Consider the following 20,234-nt stretch of genomic DNA (forward strand, 5'->3'; position numbering starts at 1 on the left):
TGAAAGCTGAACAAATGTGACTTACTCTTATGTGAATTTCTTTGTGAAAGGACTTTAATTCCAACACAACGAATTTTATAGCTGCATGCTGAGGGTGTACTTAAAAAGCTAAAATGCCTGAAAGGTGAAATGTAACTTACAGCAATGAGAGCTACACTGTTTTCTTCTTTTTTAAATTAAACTCATAGGAATCAAAAATTGCAAACAATTGGCACGTAACATTAAAAAACAAAGCATCAAAGACAGTGCATAAAATCTTTAAGGAACCCACAAAATTTGGTCCCACACCTAAAATCTGGAGTAAAAATGTAATGGGCATAAATTAACAAATAGTGAGCTAAAGCACAGTGAAGAAGTTTACATGAACACTAACTGTGACCGTTATGTTTCACAACGCTTTGAGAAATTTGTTTCATTTACTTATTCTTCTTCTGAAGATTCTTCTGAACCGGCCGAATCCTCCTCCTCCTCTGGTTTTTCAGCAACATGTTTTTCTCCTTTCATGAATAAGAAAACTGTGTTATTTACTTTCATTTTACTGTAGCATTAGTAATGAGTTGGTATGCAGTTTATACCTTTGCTGGCTTTCTTTAGGCTTCCTGCTGCCCCAGCGTGTCCAGCATCACACCTCTCTAGTAGGATTGTCAGGGTTTTGGTCACTTGTGGATGCTTAGCTGCCTTCAATGGCTTGTCATCTGCACTGTTACCTGATGAATCAGAAGCAATATTAATTTAAAGTCAACATGAATACATGAGAGAAGCAGCATTCATAGACAAGTGTCATTTGAAGTTGTGTGAAAAACAAACATAATTAATTCAATTTCTGATGGGATTGTGCTCGCTGCTAAAACGCTGGTAGGTTGACGGGTTAACTAGAAAGCATTTCCTGTGAAAACACATCAGAATTATCCACCAATCAGAGGCACAGCAGAGAGGGAAGACATTAAAATACACCGAATGGCTAATGCTTACACTTGTGTCAGTTACCATGGCTAAGACTTTAGCACATTCCTAGGTGTGGTCTACTTGTGTAATTTATGTAGTAGACTCCAGACAGTCTCTAGACGGCTTTGAGAAAATTAATATTCAAAGTTGACAAATTGTCCTCCTTGTTTATTGATAAACTGATGCCTGTAGAGTGAAAAATGTGAGCTCAAAATCAAATATTCAGCCGATTAAGGAAGCCAATTAAACAATTGTGACAAATTGTTTAATATTTCAGAAGCTTGTAAGACATATGTTTGTTACTACACCAAACGGATCAACAAAGCCTTTTGTTGATCTACATATTTTATATATTTTTTTACATTATTTACATTTGATCTTTTACATTGTATATAATGTCTATTGATTTTATTGTTTATTTTAATATTTTAATATTTGTGCACAGCGCTTTGTGATTACCTGTCTGTGAAAAGCGCTTAATAAATAAAGTTTACTTACTTACTTACTTACAGTATGGAAGTTTGTTTCTACCGCTAAAAATATATTAAAAAAAACAATAAATTAATTTTGCATGGCAGAGTCTCTGAATGCACTGTCTCAGCTGAACTCTGGACACGCACACACATACATATACACTGATATGCACACACTCATCCCCCCTCCCTTTCCAAACGCCTTCGAGGCTTATTCCCTTCCGATGCTGACGGTGGATCAAGGAGACCAGCGCACGCAGGCCTGGATGTACTGTCTAAATCGGCTGTCTCTCACCCTTTACCCACCCCTGTTGCTTGTCATGTGTTTCTTTGGTGTATTAAGAGGTTTTTTTTTCATGTGCTATGTGCAGAGGTGTTTTTTTCTGTTCTCAAACTGATCTCCCTGTTGGAGCTCAGTCTGAGGGGAGTTATTTTTTTCTCCTTATCTTTCCTCATGTGGTGCATTTTCCATTGTTATACCTCTCTGACCGTCTTCCCCATGTGATGTTTTGCGTCATGTATGTATGGTCGGAGGGTAAGATGGCGCCGCCATTGCGGCAGCCTTATGAAATTTCCCCTTGTGGGACTAATAAAGGTACAGTATATCAAATCAAAAGCTGAAGATTTCAACGTAATGACTCAAACTTCTAAGTTATAAATGTGACATCTCAGAGTGGTGTGGTCAGTCTTTACCTGGCTTCTTTCTTGGACTCCTAGAAGGAGTGCTCTTCTTCTTCGGAGTGGGAGCCTTTGTTTTGGGTTTTTTGATAGCACGAGGTTTTTTCACAAGATTAATCAACGGTTCTTCATCTGAGCTATCATCACTGACTTCTGCTAAAACAAAGATTGAAAATGTTTTAAACTTTTCTTTGTTTTGTTCAAGTCATCAGTGCTGTGAGAGTACCTTTTCTCTTGTTTGATGCTCGCCCTCGTGTTACGGTGCTCTTCTTTGGGCTTTTCTTCACTGGCCTCCTTTTCTTGGCAACGAGGTCCACAAGGGGCACATCATCATCTGAGCTGCTGTCTGCAAAAGAAGCGCTGTTTTAAAATTTAAGAGGCTAAAAACGAAACTACCTATAGTTAAAACCTGCTTAAAATCAATCCTTGCGCTCAGCCTACTGAAGACTTTGCCTACCTCTATGTTTCGATGACTTCCTCTTTATCGCCGCCAGTGGCTCATCATCTGAGCTGTCAGTGGACGTCTCAGTATATTTAACTAAACGAAACAGCAACAAGTTATTTGAACTCAATAAAGGTCTTGTGGGATTTTTTCATTTTAGTTGAGCTCAAACTTTCAAACCAACCCTTTTTCTTTGCAGCATTTCTTTTGGATTTGGTAACCGGGTTTGCTTTTTCAGCAGCTGCTCTTCTCTCGTGCCGTGACCGAGGTTTCTCGGCAACTTGACTCAAAGGCTCATCATCGGAGCTGTCGTCCTTGCCCAGTGACTCTGTGTGAGAAAAGGAATCCCAAAGTAAGTATCTGATATAGCAGATGTCTGACGATACCCCAGTCCACTGGAGAGAAAGTCATCTCACCTTTCTTCTTTCTACCAGCAGCTTTTTTGGTTGGAACTGAGGGAGGTTTTTTCACAGCTTTCAAGGAAATTTTGGCAATTTTTATCAAAGGCTCATTGTCAGAGTCTTCGTCTGTATTTAAACACAGAAAGCAAAAATGTGAAGCCATTCACTCTATACACAAGTCAGAAGAACAAACAATGAAAAAAGCATGGGGTCACCTGTGTTCTTGTTATTTGTGCTGTTAGATTTGGGTGGTGTGTTTTCCTTTTTCTCTTGTTTCTTAGGTGGTGCAAGGCTTGTCTTCATCTTTACTAGCGGCTCATCATCCGAGGAGCCATCTGAACCTGTGAGAGAAGATATAAACATGCAAAATTTAATCAAATAATTGGTTGGAGAAATATTTAGTGTAAACACTTTTACTGATAAAACAGCTGGTATTATCATCACCTTTGTCCTTTTTTGATTTATTGTTGGAGTTGGAGGATAAGCTGCGGGTATTGTCGCATGACTCCTTCTCATCACTCTGTTGCCTCATCAGCAGCTTTGATAGAGGCACTAAGTCCTCATCACTGCTGGAGCTCCCATCTGATTAGTCAGACACACAGTCGGATAAATAACTGTAAATATCAGTATTTTTGATACAGCAAATGTAATAATGTAGTTAATGTTACTTTAGAAAAAAGGATAAGCTACTTAATATGAAATCTTTTCAAAAATCAAATCATATTTGTGATTTAATAAAAAAAACAGCATTCATATGATGATTTCTTATTGCATTCACCTTCATTTGACAGACTGATTATTATTACGATTAATTCCTTTATTTGAACAGGTCATCTCAGATCAAGATCTTTTTTTCAACAAAGACAAAAAAATACAAGACTTTAGACAGACAGAGAAGAACGCAATATACATGTTCATAAATAAAACAGGATGTTCAAAGATAGTTGCAAAAAACCCAGCGCACAATAATACCAAGGCTCAAGAGGCTTCAAATTGGATGCAGAATCATTCATATAAACAATGTCACAATAAAAATAAAATATAAATCTGCAGACTGCTACGATGCTACACCCAGTGGATGAGAAAAAGCGTTTCTTTCTATACAAAAATCCAATGTTGATCTTTAACTTTCTTGATTGGTGCCACAGTTGCACCATATCATACTGTATGTCATATGGTGCAGTATGATTGTGAAATGACAACTTATTTAGCAATATCCATTTATCATGCATTGGCTCAGTACATCCCTTTCTTATCATACGCTGAGTACATCATCATTTTCTTCTTCTAGCTGCTCCCTTTTGAGGGTCATCACAGCAGATCATCTACCTCAATCTCAACCTTTTCTTAGCAATCTCCTCTGTCATACCAACTCCTCCAATATATCCATCCACATATATCCCTCTGCACATGTCCAAACCATCTCAGCCTTGTCTCTCTAACGTTGCCTCCAAACAGCTCAACCTGAGCTGCCCCTCTGATGTACTCATTTCTAATCTTATCCATTCTGGTTAGTCCCCATTACAATCTTAATATTGTCAGCTCAGTCCCCAATGTAATCATACCTCCACCCATTACACTACTATCTCACTGTACTCACCATGACCATCATCATGTCCTGCACCTCCATCAAACCTTCTATATTCTTCTCCATCAACACTCTCAAAACATCACGTTTGTAGTATTATTTTTCAGAAAGAAATCGCACAGCTCCTCACAGATCGTCACCTCATAACTTCTCTTCTCAGCCTAGCTTCAACAATGACTCATCAACTCTATCCCTCTGTAGTTACTACAGCACTGAACATTTCCCTTATTCTTGAAAATCAGTACCAGTCTGTCTTTTCCATCCCTCAGGCATCCTCTTACTCTCCAAGTAGTCACGGGAGCACGTTCAGTGAGAGACTGAGATTACCAAAAAGCACCACTGAACAACACAGGAAATCATTCCTGTCGTGGCCATCTCCCTGTACAACTCCTCCACCTAATACACTGTAAACACTGCAATAATAGTTACCCTTTTTTGCACACGCTCTACAGTAAAATAGCAAATTACAAAATTCACAGATTCACAGAGTTAAATGTGAATCATATATATTCCACCTCTGTAAAATTCTTTGTCAATATTCTTGATGTTTATAATCACCTCTGTAAAATCGGTGATGTGTATGTGATGTGATGGGCGCAATTTGTATATATTAGCGCTACTTCATAAGTTCGTAAACTCTGTAACATATTGTATTATTTAAATAGTTTAGTCTGTTACTGTCTTGGAGCAACTGTAACCCACATAATTTCCTTGGGGATTAATAAAGTATACTGATTCCAAAGACATTCTCTCCTAGACTTCTCCATACTTCCATAGGTATGTCATGTCTTCATCTCTCCCCACCCTTCATTCTCTTCATAGATGCCCTCAGTTACTCCTTACTACTCACCCCGGCCTATTTTCTCCATCCGTAGTGTCGAGTTGCATACAAAACTCACTTTGAGCTTTCCCATGCCATCTTTTTCTGATGCCTAGCATCTCTAGTATTCTGTCCTTTCTTTCCCTTTGAATACATTCCTGATAATAACCTATGAATATACAGCCACTCAATGATGTATCTGGTCCACACTGAGCTAATCTTAGCTAGACTTATCATTGATCAAATATTGGGGATTTAATTATGTATTACTATAAAGGAACATATTTTCTTATATGAATTTAAAATCTCCAAAGTCAAAAGCAAAACGTACACGTGAATGTGGTCTAGTTACACGTGCAATAACTATAGTATGAGGAGAAGAGTGTAGTGTTTAGCTAAGTTTCCATTATCCATCACAGTTTTATCATTAATACCAGAAGTACGTCTTGTGTGCAAAAGTGATGTTTTGCAAAAATCTCTGATCAAACCATACACACCGTTAAAAACATAATTACTGAATTAAATCAGGTTAAACTTTTCCATGATTAACGCTTTTAAATCAAGCTATCAGCAGTGGCGTGGGTGCATTACCGCGAAGTTATAAGCTAAGTTAGCAGTTAGCTGCGCAGTTCAATAACATGTTTGCCTCTTCAGATAAAATTAAGAACAGCATCCGGCTACCTGCAGAGTCGTGTGCCACGTTAGCGTGCAGGTCAGCGGTGCTACAGTCCATTATGTTGGTCAGTGTAAGCAAATATTGCTCTTCATCCGCAGTAAAAACGCGCCAACTTGATTTTACTGTTACTCGATTTTCGCTGTGGGTTGAAGGTGGCGGTTCGTTTCAGCTGCCTCTAGGATGTATTTATGAGCCGATATTAACAGAACCGACCCGCAATCTAAAGCTACAGTTTAACAAGCAGATTTTGCAATAACGGGTGTAATACGGTCCCAGTTCATGTTTGATTTGTTTACTTCCGCTTTAGTTTTGGGAGGGAATGCACTTGGGCTCGCATTGATGACGCTTATTAACGTCATTGGTCTACTGGCTCCACGGTTTCCTCGCAACAAAACCTAGCAACTAATCTAAACCAGAGTCAGACATGGCGCAGAAGGAATTCTGGATTTGAAATAAAAAGAAAACATCTGTGAGAGAAATTCAGTCTTCATTCCGTCATTTTTTATTTTTTACTATTAATAAAATATTATTTATTTATTTAATATTACTTACTTTTTTGGGACATAGTCGACTAACCTTTTAAGGAGCAGTAAGACTACTCGATGTTTGCTCAAAATAAACGTAGTTATTTTTTATTAATGTAAAATTAATATGAAGAATAATTCATAATTGTTCAGATTATTTAGTGGTTCAATAAACAAAACATTCCTCTGAAAATGGACAAATATAGGGACTGAAAAAAGTGAAACAAGCAGCCAATGCCCAAAGAAAAAATTTTTAAAGCCTGGAGAACTACTACTCAACACCTTTAAAAGTTTGGAAGAAAGTCTGTCTCCTTGGAAGCAAAATATAAAGCAATGAGGAGGAACCCAAAACATTTGTGTAGTTTCTGTACGATTCTGATCTTAGTATGACTTAAGCAGGAAAAAAAATTATCCACGAGTAAACGTGATTACTGTGGCAGTTGGTAGCTCAGTTTATTACACACATACAAGATAAATACTAGAGCACTATAATGACAAACAGGACATGACCACATGCTGTAAATGTGCTGATCTAGACAATCATATGAACCTAATGACAAATCAGTCAATATTAATCAAAAAAAAGTGAGAAGAGTCTGTGCTGCTCAACAATCCTCAGGAAATTAACTGTTCAAGAATAAATACAAGAGCAGTGTGGAGTTTTAATACTTTGGTTAGTTGCGGTTTTTCTTCACAAAAACTGCCTTTAAAACTGTCAGTTCTTATAATTTTACTCTATGACTCATTAGGTTTAGTTTGATGGGTGAAAAGTGTCCTGAACGCATCCCTGAGAAAATATGGGGACAACCAGGTGATCAACCTTAGCTCAAAGGGTCATTCAATTTTTCACAGGTGATTTTTTTCATTTTGCTGCTGTTGATTTAAATAAAGAGCTACTGTAGAGGTACTTGTATTACATATATATATCCTTTCATCCATTCAACTTCACCATTTATAGCAACACGTGACTCACAAATAGAACGAGTCAAATCACTACAGTTGTAGAAAACATTGGTAATTCTCAAAGAAGACATGTTACATATATATCCTATAATCACTTAAAACCTGATGATTGGAGGTTAAATTATATTCGGTTAAGTTTATGATCAGATCACTCAGATTTTCCAATGTTTCATGCATTGCTAAAAACAAATATCATTAAAACAAAATACCATCCTCCTTTCCAGCACAGCAGAGTTAGGCAGAGCTACTTAGGGGCTATGGAGACTTCCTCATAATTTTGTTTTTCTTTTTTTGCATCTTGTCACCAACATGTTACCTGTTGGATTTTGATATAAATAAAAAGCACTTGTTAGATATGTCGAACCAGGCCCTGGCTAACCCCACTACTGAAAAATCATTCACGACACTTTGCTGATCAGATACATTACAGTACAGCAAAACAGTGTTTCAAGTGGAGCAAGTGAGACAACACAGTCCAACTTTATTAATGGTCTGTTGTTCGGTGCAACCCGTGAGTCCGTGCTGGTGTTTATGAGTGCTCTGGGAGTGACAGGTTACATAGCGGCCATCTTGCTGGCCTCTCTGACGCCACTGAGGTAGGCTCCCGTCACAGTCTGAGGAAAGTGTCTGTTGGTTGCCTGATATAAGGGACAAAATGCATTAAAAGCACATTTCACAGACACATAGAGCTAGTTTAAAAATACCCATATACACTCATGGCCACTTTGTTAGCTACATCTTCTTAATACTGTGTTGGACCTCCTTTTGGTCTTCAGAGAGGTTAGATAGGCTATAGAATATAAATAATAATCAGGAGGTCCAGGAAACACCCGTACCTTCTTATACCAGCAGCTTGTACCTGTGATACAAAGCAGAATGGATCCATGCTTTCATGTTATCGATCGCAAATTCTGACCCTTCCATCCAAGTGTCACAGCAGAAATAGAGACTTATCAGACCAGACAACACAATTCCAACTTTTTGTTGTCTAGTTTTGGTGAGCCTATGAGAATTGTAGCTTCAGTTTCCTGTTCCTGTGTGGTCTTCTGCTGCTGTAGCCCATCTGCTTCAAGGTTTTGCATGTTTTGCATTCAAAGATGCTCTTCTGCTTAGCTTCAGTACAATTGGGTGGTTATTTGAATTACTGTTACCTTAGTATCAGCTCAAAGCAGTCTGGCCATTTTCCTCTGACCTCAATACATGGTTGTGTGGGAAAATATCAGTAGCTATGAAAATACTCAGACCATCCTGTGACACCAACAACCATGCTACAGTCAAATTCTCTCAAATCTTCTTCTTTCCCATTCTGATCCTCAGCTCGAGCTTCAGCAGGTCATCTTGCCCATCTCTACTTTCCAAAACGCACTGAGCTGCTTCCATGTGTTTTGCCGATTAGATATTTGCATTAATAAGCATTTGAAAAGGTGTACCTAACACAGTGGCCTTAAGTGTATAGGGACCATTTCCACAGCAGGAGACATTTTAATTTGTCAGAGCAGGAAAACAACAGGAGAGAAGGATGCAAGGCCTGACTGCTGCTCCAGAATCATTCTTATTGAGCAGAGCAGCTTACTGGAAGACTTTGATAAAATTTGATAGACCTGTTACAGGGGAAAGACATCAAAGCACTGACCAAATGAATTTAGATTCTCTAAGTGACAAAACATAAGCAAATTCATCCTTATCCACTTAGGTCTGTTTTAGTGTTAAACAGCTCTAGAACATCAGAAAAGTTATCTTTGAATAGAAATCTTTGTTGGACATCATCTACAGAAGACTCGAATATCATTTAATTTTCGCCCCCTCAACCTGCTGGATTGAAAAAAAGATGCCAGAGATAGTGTGATTAAATGTAGAATGTCTGTGGCTCACATAACTTTTGCACTCTTGCCTTTGTAGAAGAGATTTAGGGAAACAAGCAGTAACTTGTTTCCCTAAATCTCGTTTCCCTAAATCTGAACGTTGACTTCTGTCAACGTTCAGTCAGACTCTAAAACGAATATTTAAAATGATTCCTGTAAAAATAACTGAAACATGAGGCGGCTCACTATTACAGGCCTTGTGCGACTCAATTTCTACAACAAAGATTAAGAATGCAAAGTTAGTGTGATACATACAGCCACAGCAGGATCGTGTTAATGCAAAACACATTTATGTAAAATAGAAATGAAATAAATGCCTCAGTAGCACTTCATAAAACCTGACGTTTCTGGACTCATTTGGTAAAAATTAGAAAAATATTACCTCGCCAGCAAAGAACACCTTTCCCTGCACGTCTTCAGCGAGAACGTCGTAGGCCTCTCCGCTGCCCCCTGTCTTCACAAAGCTGTAGGACATCTGGGACCAGATGTCTTTGCTCCAATGAGTGATGAAGAAATTCATTGGCTCAGGAACCTCCTAAATACATGCATATATAAATTTGAACTTAAATGAGAGCATTGGGAACTAAAAAAATAAATACAATAAAAAAATGAAAAAACAGGAATCCAGGGGAAAATAATACACCTCTGATTAGGAGATATACAAAATTTCAAGTCAGCATTGTCCAAAATATATTTTAATGGCTGTAGGTAGAGCCATTAAAATATATTTTTTTAAATTCCTGTATCTTAAAAAAAATAAAAAGAATAAATATCAAAAGGTAAGTTGTTCAGTTGTTTTGTGTAAATATCTGACACAATGAGTCTATGAATATTGATTGATGGATGTTTGGAGTCCTTAAATATTTTAATCTCTGACAGAGGATCTTACTTCAATGTGATATTTCCCCAGGTATAACACATTGAATCCAAATTAACTTTCTTGGAAGGTTTCTGGTAATATCATATAACAAATTTCAGACTGAGTTCTCTCTCATTTCAAAAATATGATTTTTGGTTGGTTTTTTTTGTTGTTGTTTTTTTAAATACTCCTATTATTTCTTTATTATTCTCAAACTTCTAAGTATAACTCCTGAAAGATTTTAGGAGAAGTAGGAGGATTACCTGCTCTTTGAAAAGTTCCCGCAGTACCCTCATGCACTCATCGACCACCTCTTTGTCCTCCATGTCCCGCACAGAAGAAACGGCGTCACCACTGATAATAGACATCAGCACAGCCTGCTTCCTCTACACAAACACACATTTAAACCATTAGATTCTGTATTAATCTCCTCCATCTTTTTCTACAACATTTGCCAATTTAAATATAAATACAATTTTGCAGCCTAACACCAGCGGCTCTAACTTTGGGCCACGTGGATAAACTTCTTATTCGTTTGGCTGTTTCTCTGATTTGTCGATCATCTGCCACCATCTTACCCCATTTCTAGCATCCTCTTCTATTGCGCCTACGCTTTGCATGTCCTCCTTCACTGCATACACGAACCATTTCTTTACTCTTCATCCTTTTCTCCTGCCTGTCATCTCCATCTTCACCATCTTTATCCAATACATTCACTCTCCTTCATCTGCACATGTCCAAACCACCTTAGCTTTGCCTCTCTAACCTTGTCTCCAAACCGCTCAACACAAGAACAAAAACACACCTGTGGATCCAGGTCATAGAAGACACTGAACATGCCTCTCTTTTCAAGACCTGGTGGGATGTGACCGAAGTAGTCTGCTCCTTGGATTTTTTTGTCCCAGAATCTGTACGGGAACTGAAGCGAGATCTGCACACAGAACAAAGAGTAAATATGAGCAACTACCGGGAAGCAACTTCATCATCCTTTTTATTCTACTGCAGCACAGGTTAGTTGAACTTTAATGACCTTTTCTATTATACCCGCCCCCAGACTGTGGATCGCCTTCAATTTCCTTTCAGGAAGTGGAGGGTTGAATTGAATCAGGTTCCTCTGAAGCAAAGTCAAAGGAACTGTAACAAGGACCTGAAAGATGACATTAGGCTGTTAGAGTAACTAAAAGATTAACTGAGATCATAAGATTCTGTATTTAGATAACAGAAACTGTACAGTATCACAGCAAAGATGTTTTTACCTTCTGTGCTGTCCACTGCGACCCATCAGAGGAGGTAACTTTGACAACGTCACCTGAGTAATCAATGGCCTGAACCTACAATTTTTAAAAAGTAAACTTTTATCTAATAAGCATAAGACTTCAAGAATGTAATACAGGTGGATTCAAGGTAAACTATAGAGTTTAAAAAACTGGAATACAGACCGGACACTTTGTGTGGATGTCGAGGCCCTCGGCCAGTTTGTAGAGTAAAACAGAGTAGCCCTTGGTAAGTAAAGTGTGGTCTCCTGAGAATTGGGCAAAAAATTCATTGTGGTCCCAGGATCTTGCCGATACCTACAGAAACAGCCAGAAAAAAATTCACTTTCAGTCCCAGTGCTATAATCTAATACAATTTACATAAATCCTCACAAATAAAAAACACAATATGTTTGACTACATTCACCTTAAAATGTCTTTCTTAAGGGATCAGAAACACTGAAAGACTTTCCACTAAAAATAAAAAACAAACCTCACACCTCAAACAGACTAATTCGTATTAGTCATCTCAGAGCGTGAATAATTTCCGATGCGGGAAGTTACAGTTTTCATCATAATAAACCCCCAGCCTGACCTTTCTGTTAAACTCATAAAAAATTACAACAAAATAAATCTGAAAAGCTCTTTTTAAGTTTAGTTTCCAGACCTGGTCTAATGTGCTTCCACAGGCAAACTCCAGGTTGCTGAGGTGAAACTGAAGCACCTTCTCCTCCAGCTCACTGAATTGCATCCCAGACTCCTGGAGAAAGTTCTTCTTAACTTCTTGGACTTTTTCTGTAACGAGAAAATGCCACAGACACAAATATTTCCTGTTTCTGTACAGGAGCTTTGCTGAGGAGCACTCCTCCAGAATATGAAAGATCATCTGAAACATGAACTCTGTATATTTTATATATATTTTTTTATTATTATTATTATTATTATTATTATTATTTTATTTTTTTACTATTTAATTTGTAAAAATGTGTATACACACACACACACACACACACACACACACACACACACACACACACACACACACGTAGGAAAATATTTAGTATACACATCCAGAAATGCATACACTATTATATATTGTACATATATTTATTAGTTTCAGGTTGGCCATTCTTGTATTTTGCTCGTTTGTGTTGTTGTGTTTGCACATCTCTGTTGCTTGTGGGGCTCGCACACAAGAATTTCACTCGCATGTGCTGTGCCAGTGTGCCTGCACATGTGATGTGACAATAAAAAGTGATTTGATTTGATTTGATTTGATTTGAAGCCAATGTGAAAGTTAACCATGCATTGTATTGGCCAGCAGGGGGCGACTCATTTAGTTTAAAAAAAGGACTTGCACAGAAGAAGTCTTAGGAAATATGATCCTACAAGTCAGTTGATCTGTGATCTTAGCAAACACTTCTCTGATGATTTTCTGATCTTATTTGCTAGTTTCTAGGCTTATTTAACACAATATTCATTTAATAAATTATGGTTCCTATTAAAATCAAACTGACAAAAAAAAGCAGGGTGTGTTTTAGGGTGAGCAGCTGGACCTCACTCACAAGTGTCATAGTGGTTATGGCCATCTTTTATAAACAGTCTATGATTTTAGAACTACTTCTTAATAAAACAGCCATGACATCAGTATTTTATACACAGAGTTCAAAGTCCTGACTGCAGCGTAATTATTGGCTGATAAGTGCAAACACTAAGAAATATTTTCTAAGATTATGACCCAAACGTGATGAGGGAAGAGTAGCTTTGTGAGACTTTTCTTCTCTCATTGGGAATTCTCATCAAAAAGAATTAAGCAAAAGGAGCTTCAGTGAAACACATGATGACAGCACCTCCCAGTGCTGTGTCCTGGTTCTGCGACTTGTCCTTCCTCCATTCTGACACCACATCCAGGATGGCATTAAAGTGGAAGTCCATGCGCTTGTCAATGGCAGGGTCAGTGACCTGCCCTCCCTCCTGAAAGAGGTCACATCGCTCTCCGAGCTTGTGCATCTTGATGCCCAACTACAGGAGAGAAGTCACAAAAGGGTACCTAATAGTAGTGTTTTTTTATTTATCAAATTTAATATGCATTTAAAAAAAAATAAAAACAATGCATGTCTATGTACTGTGAGCATGGACAAGTCTGTAAAAAGGACTTCCAGGTAAACTTAAATATATACAACAAAACAAACAAAACTATGATCAGCATATCTCAACCCTAGGTTCACCATGGCAGGTAAAGAAGACTGAACACAGGTGGCACAGTCTCAAAATATTAACTTCTAAGAGTATGAACTTGGAGAGTCCCAAAGTGTCCTGTAACCTGTCCTTTCAACAATGCAACACTGAAGCTGCATTTCTGTATTCATTACAAAAAGGAATAGGGGTTTAAAAATATTTTGGCATTAAAACTGAAACTTTTGCAAAGCTCTGACTTAAGATTTATCAGAAATAGGTGAATTTCAGCACATTCATTCTTACCTGTTCACACATCAGGGCAATGGGGTTGTTTACACAGCCATTAACGATTTGAGCTCCTCGACCCGCAGTGACACCCAGAGAGGCATCATCCCACACCCGACCACCTATTCTGTCTCTCGCCTCGAGCACCACCACCTGTAAGCCCAAACAAACGAAGAGTATGTAAAACTCATCAGGGTGAAATACGCTCACAGAACAATTCATTAGGTACACCTGTTCAACTGCTTATTGATGCAAATATCTACTCAGCCAATCACATGGTAAAACCCAATGCAATTAAGCATGTAGACATGATCAAGACGACCTGCTGAAGTTTAAACCAAGGATCAGAATGGATAAGAAAGGTGATTTAAGGGACTTTGAACGTGGCATGGCTGTTGGTGTCTGATGGGCTAGTCTGTGTTTTTCAGTCTACTGGGATTTTCCCCACACAACCGGGCCCGAAAAAGAAAATATGCAGTGAGCAGGATTTCTCTGAGCAGAGGACATTTTCTTGGCACACTACGCCAAGTGTGCATAATACCCTCAGTTAGTAAGAACTGAGCATTTGTAAACAGTAAAACACCCCATATCTCATTCCCCATACGTTGTGAATACAAACAATGGTAGTAAACATAGTTTTAGATAGCTCTATATAACTTGTTTATCACTTTGACGTTCAGATCTATTGACTGACATTGAAGGAGAGGTCAAAGGTCAGATGTGACATGATATTTTAAATCTTTATATGGTACTTTCTATGTTGACAATACGCACCACGCTTACAAAAACCATCATTTGTAAGTTACAAGGCTTTGGTGAAAGTAGGTTGAATTTTAATGGATTGCTAACATAACTCCACTCTACGCCCTTATAAAGAATTCATTAAAAACTTTTAGAGCTATCATGTTTACAGAGTGAATGATGTGCACAGAAATACTACCAAAAACACAACCTTCTTGGCCGACAGCAGAGAAATGAAATGTTTTCATGGTCCTCATACAAACAGGAAACTTCCTATGCAAAATTAACTATTTGATCACAATCAGGGGAGATGGAACGAGACTCCAGGCGAGATGAGGATCTTTACCTGAGTGCCAAAGTTTTGCAGCTGGCGTGCAGCAGCCAGTCCTGAAGCCCCGGCACCAATGATGATAACATTTTTCTGCATAAAATCATAAAATGTACAAGGTGCTAAAAAACATAAGAAAATAAGTAGTAGCAAAAACAATAAAAACTTCACATGACATTACAGATGTGTAATAATCTTGTGTAGATGAGGACGCTCACAGAGCAGTATGTTTCTGGGAGCAGAGGCTGTTTTGCTGCCAGCACACCGGTGTTGATGAGACCCTTCCTGGTCATGAAATGGAGCACTCGGTCCAACTCCTGCACGCAGCGCACACGCACCAACCCACGAACAATGATGTGCTGGGCACATTTCTCTGAAGTCAGCACCTCCTTCAAAAACAGGAAGGAAAACAGGAAGAAAATCTAATTGTTTTATTTGTTTGTTGTTCTTTTGGAGATTTCTGTTCCTTTTTTGTAGGAAAAGGTGAAAAGAACGCATGCGCATTATATATTGCCTAGTTTAAACATATTAAACTGGTTGAGTTTTATTATTTGTACAAAGACAAATCCCATGACACCTCTGAATTTAAAATATTTTTCTACACTAAAATAAAATTTAATTAAAAAAAACATTGGTGATTCTGAGTGATCTTTTTCACCCTTATTTGAGATTTTAAATGACCCCAGTGGTCACTTTTGGCTTTGTTGTACCTTACAGTTCTTGTGCCAGGAGGCCAGGATAAGGTTACGCAGAGCCAGATACATGGTGGGATCGCGGGAAAACTCTGGAAACTCATAAAGCTCATCTAGCTCCATCATATCAGGCCGCACACACAGAGCCTTTCCGCACTCATTTGGCTGGTAGAAGGGCTGGAAGTATGGACACAAGCCTGGAACTGAGGGACATAATAATGATCAGGATCTCCAATGGGGACACAAAACAGTAATTATGTGTAAAAAAAAAAATAGCATGGTGAATAGTAGGTGCTTAAATATGGCATTTCTTCTGAACTCAGACTTACTTTGAGGCTGAGCAGCTCTGCAGTGATCCGCCCTCAGCTCGCCCAGAGACATGTTGCTAGAAGAACCTGATGGACTCATCCCCACACAGTCGGGGTAGTACGCAGTGAGGAAAGGGCTGGCTGGGCTGTCTTTAAACAGTGGCGGCAAAATGAGCATTGAATGCCACCAGCTGTCCGTCACCTCTGCCACTCTCTTCAGGAATAAAACAGCTCAGCATTAAACAAATGCAGTAACTTGTAAAGTTTACACACTGTCCTCAAACAGATTCTAGCAAACACAACTAGCTTACCAAGTCCTCTGGTTGGGAGCACTGGTCGGGTTCCTCGCTCTGTAGGCAAATGAGCAAGATTTTTATCAGAAAAATAGATTTTTGTCTTGATGGGGATCGATGATTATATCTTTCCCTCTTTACCTTAATGTTGTTGAACTTCATCCCACAGCGGTATGCTGCTGCTAAGGAGGCAGTGAGCTGGATCTCCTTGGTCAGCTGGCGCCACTTCCTGCAGTCGGGTTTGGTGCATTGAACCTGAAAGAAATGAACATGAGAGTATTTATGACACGTAGCTACATGTGTGAACAGTTAATACATGTATCTAGAACCAGATACATGTATTAACTGTTCACACATGTAGCTACGTGTCATATGTGTGAACAGTTAATACATGTATCTAGAACCAGAAAAGCTTCTTATACATACCCAGTATGGCAGCTGCTGATCTGCCATGAAAGCTTTAAGACTGGGCTCACTTTTCCCATTACTAGTCCACACTTTCTTCCACAAAGCAAAGGTCTCAAAGCCGTCTTTGTGACTGAAGTGAAGGAGCAAAAAAAAAAAGTTATTCTAATTATTTTGACAAGTAACTCACAGCTTCACAGTTTGGTAGTGCAGAAACAATGTAAATAGGTCTGAGGAACATGTGACAAGATTATTTCAAAAGTAATGTCACTGAACCCACGGCTGTTTCAGGTTTGCGTGTATACAGCGATACATGCTTATAATTTAATGACTCAAAGCAAGTGGCAAAAATCAAACAGCACTGATATGGGGAAAGAAAAAAAAACTCAGATTAAATGTTATACACTGGTTTCCTCCCTTCTAGAAAGAACATTGAAGGGAAAAAAAGATAGAATAATATCAATCCATCCAATTATCCTTTCAGCAGCAGTTTCATTGACGTCTAGATTTCCCTCAACTAGGCCACCTCTTCTAGTTCTTCTGAGGGGACACAAAGGAATTCCCAAACCAGCCATAGGGCATACTTTTTCCAGCATGTCCTAAATTTTTCCTGGGATCTCCTCCCAGTCTGATAAGCGTGAAACAGATCCTAGATGTGCCAATCAGATGCTGAACCACATCATATGGCTCCTTTCAATGTGGAGGGGTTCCTGCTCTAGTCTTGACTTGCTCCTGAATGATTAAACTGCTCACCCTGTCTCTAAGGGAGAGCCCAGATACTCTTCAGAAGACACTCATTTCCATTGCTTGTATCCATATCGGTTTCTTCTCTTTGCTTGCATTAATTAGAGAGAGTAGGAATGTAGATCCACTGGTACATTAAGAGGTTTATTTTTTTCACTCAGCACTGCAGCCAATCAGTACAACATCTGTAACACATTACATGATGCATTAATCTGACTGTCAGTGGATTGATGTGAAATTCTGAGCTTTTTAAACCACGTGTCAGTCAGAACAGTTGTTTGTTGAGGGTTCTGCAGTTTCTTTTCTTTTACACCTTTTAAATATCGTTAGCTTCATAGCATAATTGCCTAAGTCATTTGACTAAGTCAATGACTTAGGCACTTATGCTATGAAGCTAACGATATGCTTCTTTTTGCAGGGAGCAGTTTGCTGTTATAAATGTTGTCTGTATGTAACTGTAATTGTGTGCCTTCCTGGTATGTTAACATTTATTTTTAAATAGATTGCTGCAAACGAGAGAGGGAAGCGTGCCACTAAATTTCTGAGATGATGGAAACCATAAAATATCCATCTTCTCAACTTAATGTAGCAGAAATCACTGTAAACAACTTAGAGGTGTTTTAAGCAGTGCTACAGAAACACTGTTGATATCTTTAGCCTGCATTTGTCTCACCTTCTGTAGTAGTGATCAAAACACTCATTGCAAAAATGCTCCCCACATGACAGATGATACCACCGTGACGTGTACCCATTTTTAGCACATCTGAAAAGAGACAAGAAGTGCTGTTTGAGAACTGTAAAAAGTGATATAAGTAACTATCTGATTTACCTGACATCTGATGTTACCTTTCAGATGCGCTTGCAAAACAAACAGGGTACATGGCAGAACACCCGGCCTTCTCACATTTTCTGTACTTCTTCTCAGACTGGTCATCTTCTTCCTCTGTGTCTGTGGCTTTTCTTTTGCTCTGTAATCCAAAGAGAAAAATGAAATATCATGAGACTCACATTCATTCCTATGTCCAATTCACAATCACAATTTAACGTAACATACACTCCAAGACAACCACATGCAGGCCAACATACAAACACTACATGGAAAAGCCGTAGCCTAGCTTCAACCCTAGGATCTTGTTGCTTTGACTGGACAGTTCTAACTAGCCTTGGTTTTTAAAGTAATTTCTTTGAGACAGACTTCAGGAACACATAATATATATAGAAATACATATTCTGACTATGGGCATAAATTGAATTTGAACAATGTGGTGCACATATTATATAGGGGGCTTAGGAATCTCCCTGTAAATTATGGGATTTGGTTAAAGTTAGCAGGAGAAGACTAGAAATAATGAAGGATTTCAAGTACCTTGGTCCTGTCATACTGTATCAAATGAAAGCTCAAAATCTAAGGTTTTGGCAAGGATAACACAGCTGTCATAGCAAGCGTTACGGGAATCTAGAGACAAAAACATCTCTCCGATCCAAAGTCTACCTGCTGTGCTCCGTTGTCTTTTGAGTATCAGTAGTGTCTTCTTACGGCAAAACCGTAAGAAGAATCGTAGCATAAATTGAGATGCTACAGGAAGATCTCATGCCCAAAACCTGTGACAGGTATAAAAGGTCTGCATAATTGCTTTGCAACTTGAGATGGTATAGAGAGTGTCTCTGGTTTTTCAGGCCTTGTGAAAATCATACTGCAAGGAGCAGTTAAGTGAATGCAGAGACAAAACAGACAGATTAAGATTATGGGTGGATAAGATCTGTGAACAGGTAGGCATGAACCCGACAGAGACCCAGAGAGTGGTGGCCCAACAACCTCAATAGAGGTCAAGGGGCAAATCCTCATAACTTCATGAGGTGTGTTGGTGGTATGTTGACTAAGACTTCTACGTCTACATCACTGCCAGTCAACTGGCTTTAAAAAGTGCTTTGTTGATGAATTGCTTAAACACTGCCCCCTGAAAAGTAACCTTCTAGTATAATAATAAAAGCAACATTTACCTAAAACTGCACACCTGGAAACATTAAAAACCAAACTGAAACCTTTGTGTGACCCTACTTTGCATGAATGCGAACTGAAACTTAACCGAGATATAGTCATTATATTAACTCATTGTGTACCTTACCTGACCAGGTGGAGGGTTGTTGGTGCGCTTCACCCGGACGTTGACCTGCCTTCCTGAGGAGCGCAGTATCTGTCCGTCCCCTGGTGACTCCCCGGAGCTCCTCTTCTTGGCTCTCCGTGCACCAGAAGCATTACCGGGATAGTCTTAACACCAATGACAACAATATAATAGTGACTGTGTAGTGCAGCTCGGGCCTGTATTAACGTCGACAAAATATTTATGACATAGAACACGTGTGCAAAAACATAGAATTCACTCAGGTTATAAATAGCTGAAAAAAGCGACCGAAACACGAGGCCAATTGGTATGTAAACATAGCAAAGACGCGCACATTAGCCAGCTCTTTAAATCTGCCCAACAACGTCAGCTGTCACTTTAGCACCTAGCAAGCAGCAGCGGCGCCTCTTTAGCACTGACCTGCGTCCGACAGCATGGCTGCCCGCGGGGTTTCTTTCAAGCCCTCGACGTCCAAGTGAAATTCTGAGACGCCTTTTTGCTTTTAATCGTTGTTTTGTCTCTATTTTATTGTTGTGGGGACGAAAATCAATGCGCTGTCGTTTCCAGAATACCACTTCCGGTTTTGAAGAGGAAATGGGCGTGTCGCTCTGATTTTTGAACTCTGCCGCTCTCCGTACTGCCAGGGTAACCAT

At 39.0% G+C, this 20,234-nt stretch overlaps 2 protein-coding genes across 4 annotated transcripts; both read right to left on the minus strand.

The window, feature by feature from the left end:
• Window positions 1-27: 27 nt before the first annotated feature.
• LOC308385275 (uncharacterized protein) lies at window positions 28-6,342 on the minus strand. Of its 3 annotated transcripts, none has more exons than XM_080864113.1 (10): window positions 6,029-6,342; window positions 3,384-3,521; window positions 3,155-3,280; window positions 2,955-3,065; window positions 2,723-2,866; window positions 2,554-2,634; window positions 2,323-2,442; window positions 2,112-2,249; window positions 576-707; window positions 28-497 (listed from the first exon to the last, which is right to left on the minus strand). In XM_080864113.1, exons 1-10 carry the CDS (start codon window positions 6,078-6,080, stop codon window positions 421-423), a joined length of 1,119 nt encoding a protein of 372 aa, XP_080720239.1. In that variant the 5' UTR covers window positions 6,081-6,342; the 3' UTR covers window positions 28-420. The 3 variants fall into 3 exon arrangements, with proteins under 3 accessions (XP_080720239.1, XP_080720238.1, XP_080720240.1); XM_080864112.1 differs by having other exon boundaries at window positions 2,112-2,252; XM_080864114.1 differs by lacking the exon at window positions 6,029-6,342 and adding an exon at window positions 3,718-3,782 and having other exon boundaries at window positions 2,112-2,252.
• A 438-nt stretch (window positions 6,343-6,780) lies between these two features.
• On the minus strand, window positions 6,781-20,167 carry kdm1b (lysine demethylase 1B). The gene is made up of 21 exons (XM_080862771.1): window positions 20,002-20,167; window positions 19,585-19,727; window positions 18,305-18,426; window positions 18,132-18,221; window positions 16,736-16,847; window positions 16,451-16,564; window positions 16,328-16,366; window positions 16,038-16,230; window positions 15,727-15,911; window positions 15,235-15,405; window positions 15,035-15,109; window positions 13,966-14,100; window positions 13,335-13,506; window positions 12,152-12,279; window positions 11,671-11,802; window positions 11,488-11,562; window positions 11,262-11,378; window positions 11,037-11,162; window positions 10,495-10,617; window positions 9,755-9,907; window positions 6,781-8,148 (listed from the first exon to the last, which is right to left on the minus strand). Exons 1-21 carry the CDS (start codon window positions 20,015-20,017, stop codon window positions 8,065-8,067), a joined length of 2,505 nt encoding a protein of 834 aa, XP_080718897.1. The 5' UTR covers window positions 20,018-20,167; the 3' UTR covers window positions 6,781-8,064.
• Between the last annotated feature and the right edge of the window lie 67 nt (window positions 20,168-20,234).

The sequence above is a fragment of the Rhamphochromis sp. 'chilingali' genome (assembly GCF_963969265.1).
Source record: "Rhamphochromis sp. 'chilingali' genome assembly, chromosome: 17".
NCBI classification, from domain to species: domain Eukaryota; kingdom Metazoa; phylum Chordata; class Actinopteri; order Cichliformes; family Cichlidae; genus Rhamphochromis; species Rhamphochromis sp. 'chilingali'.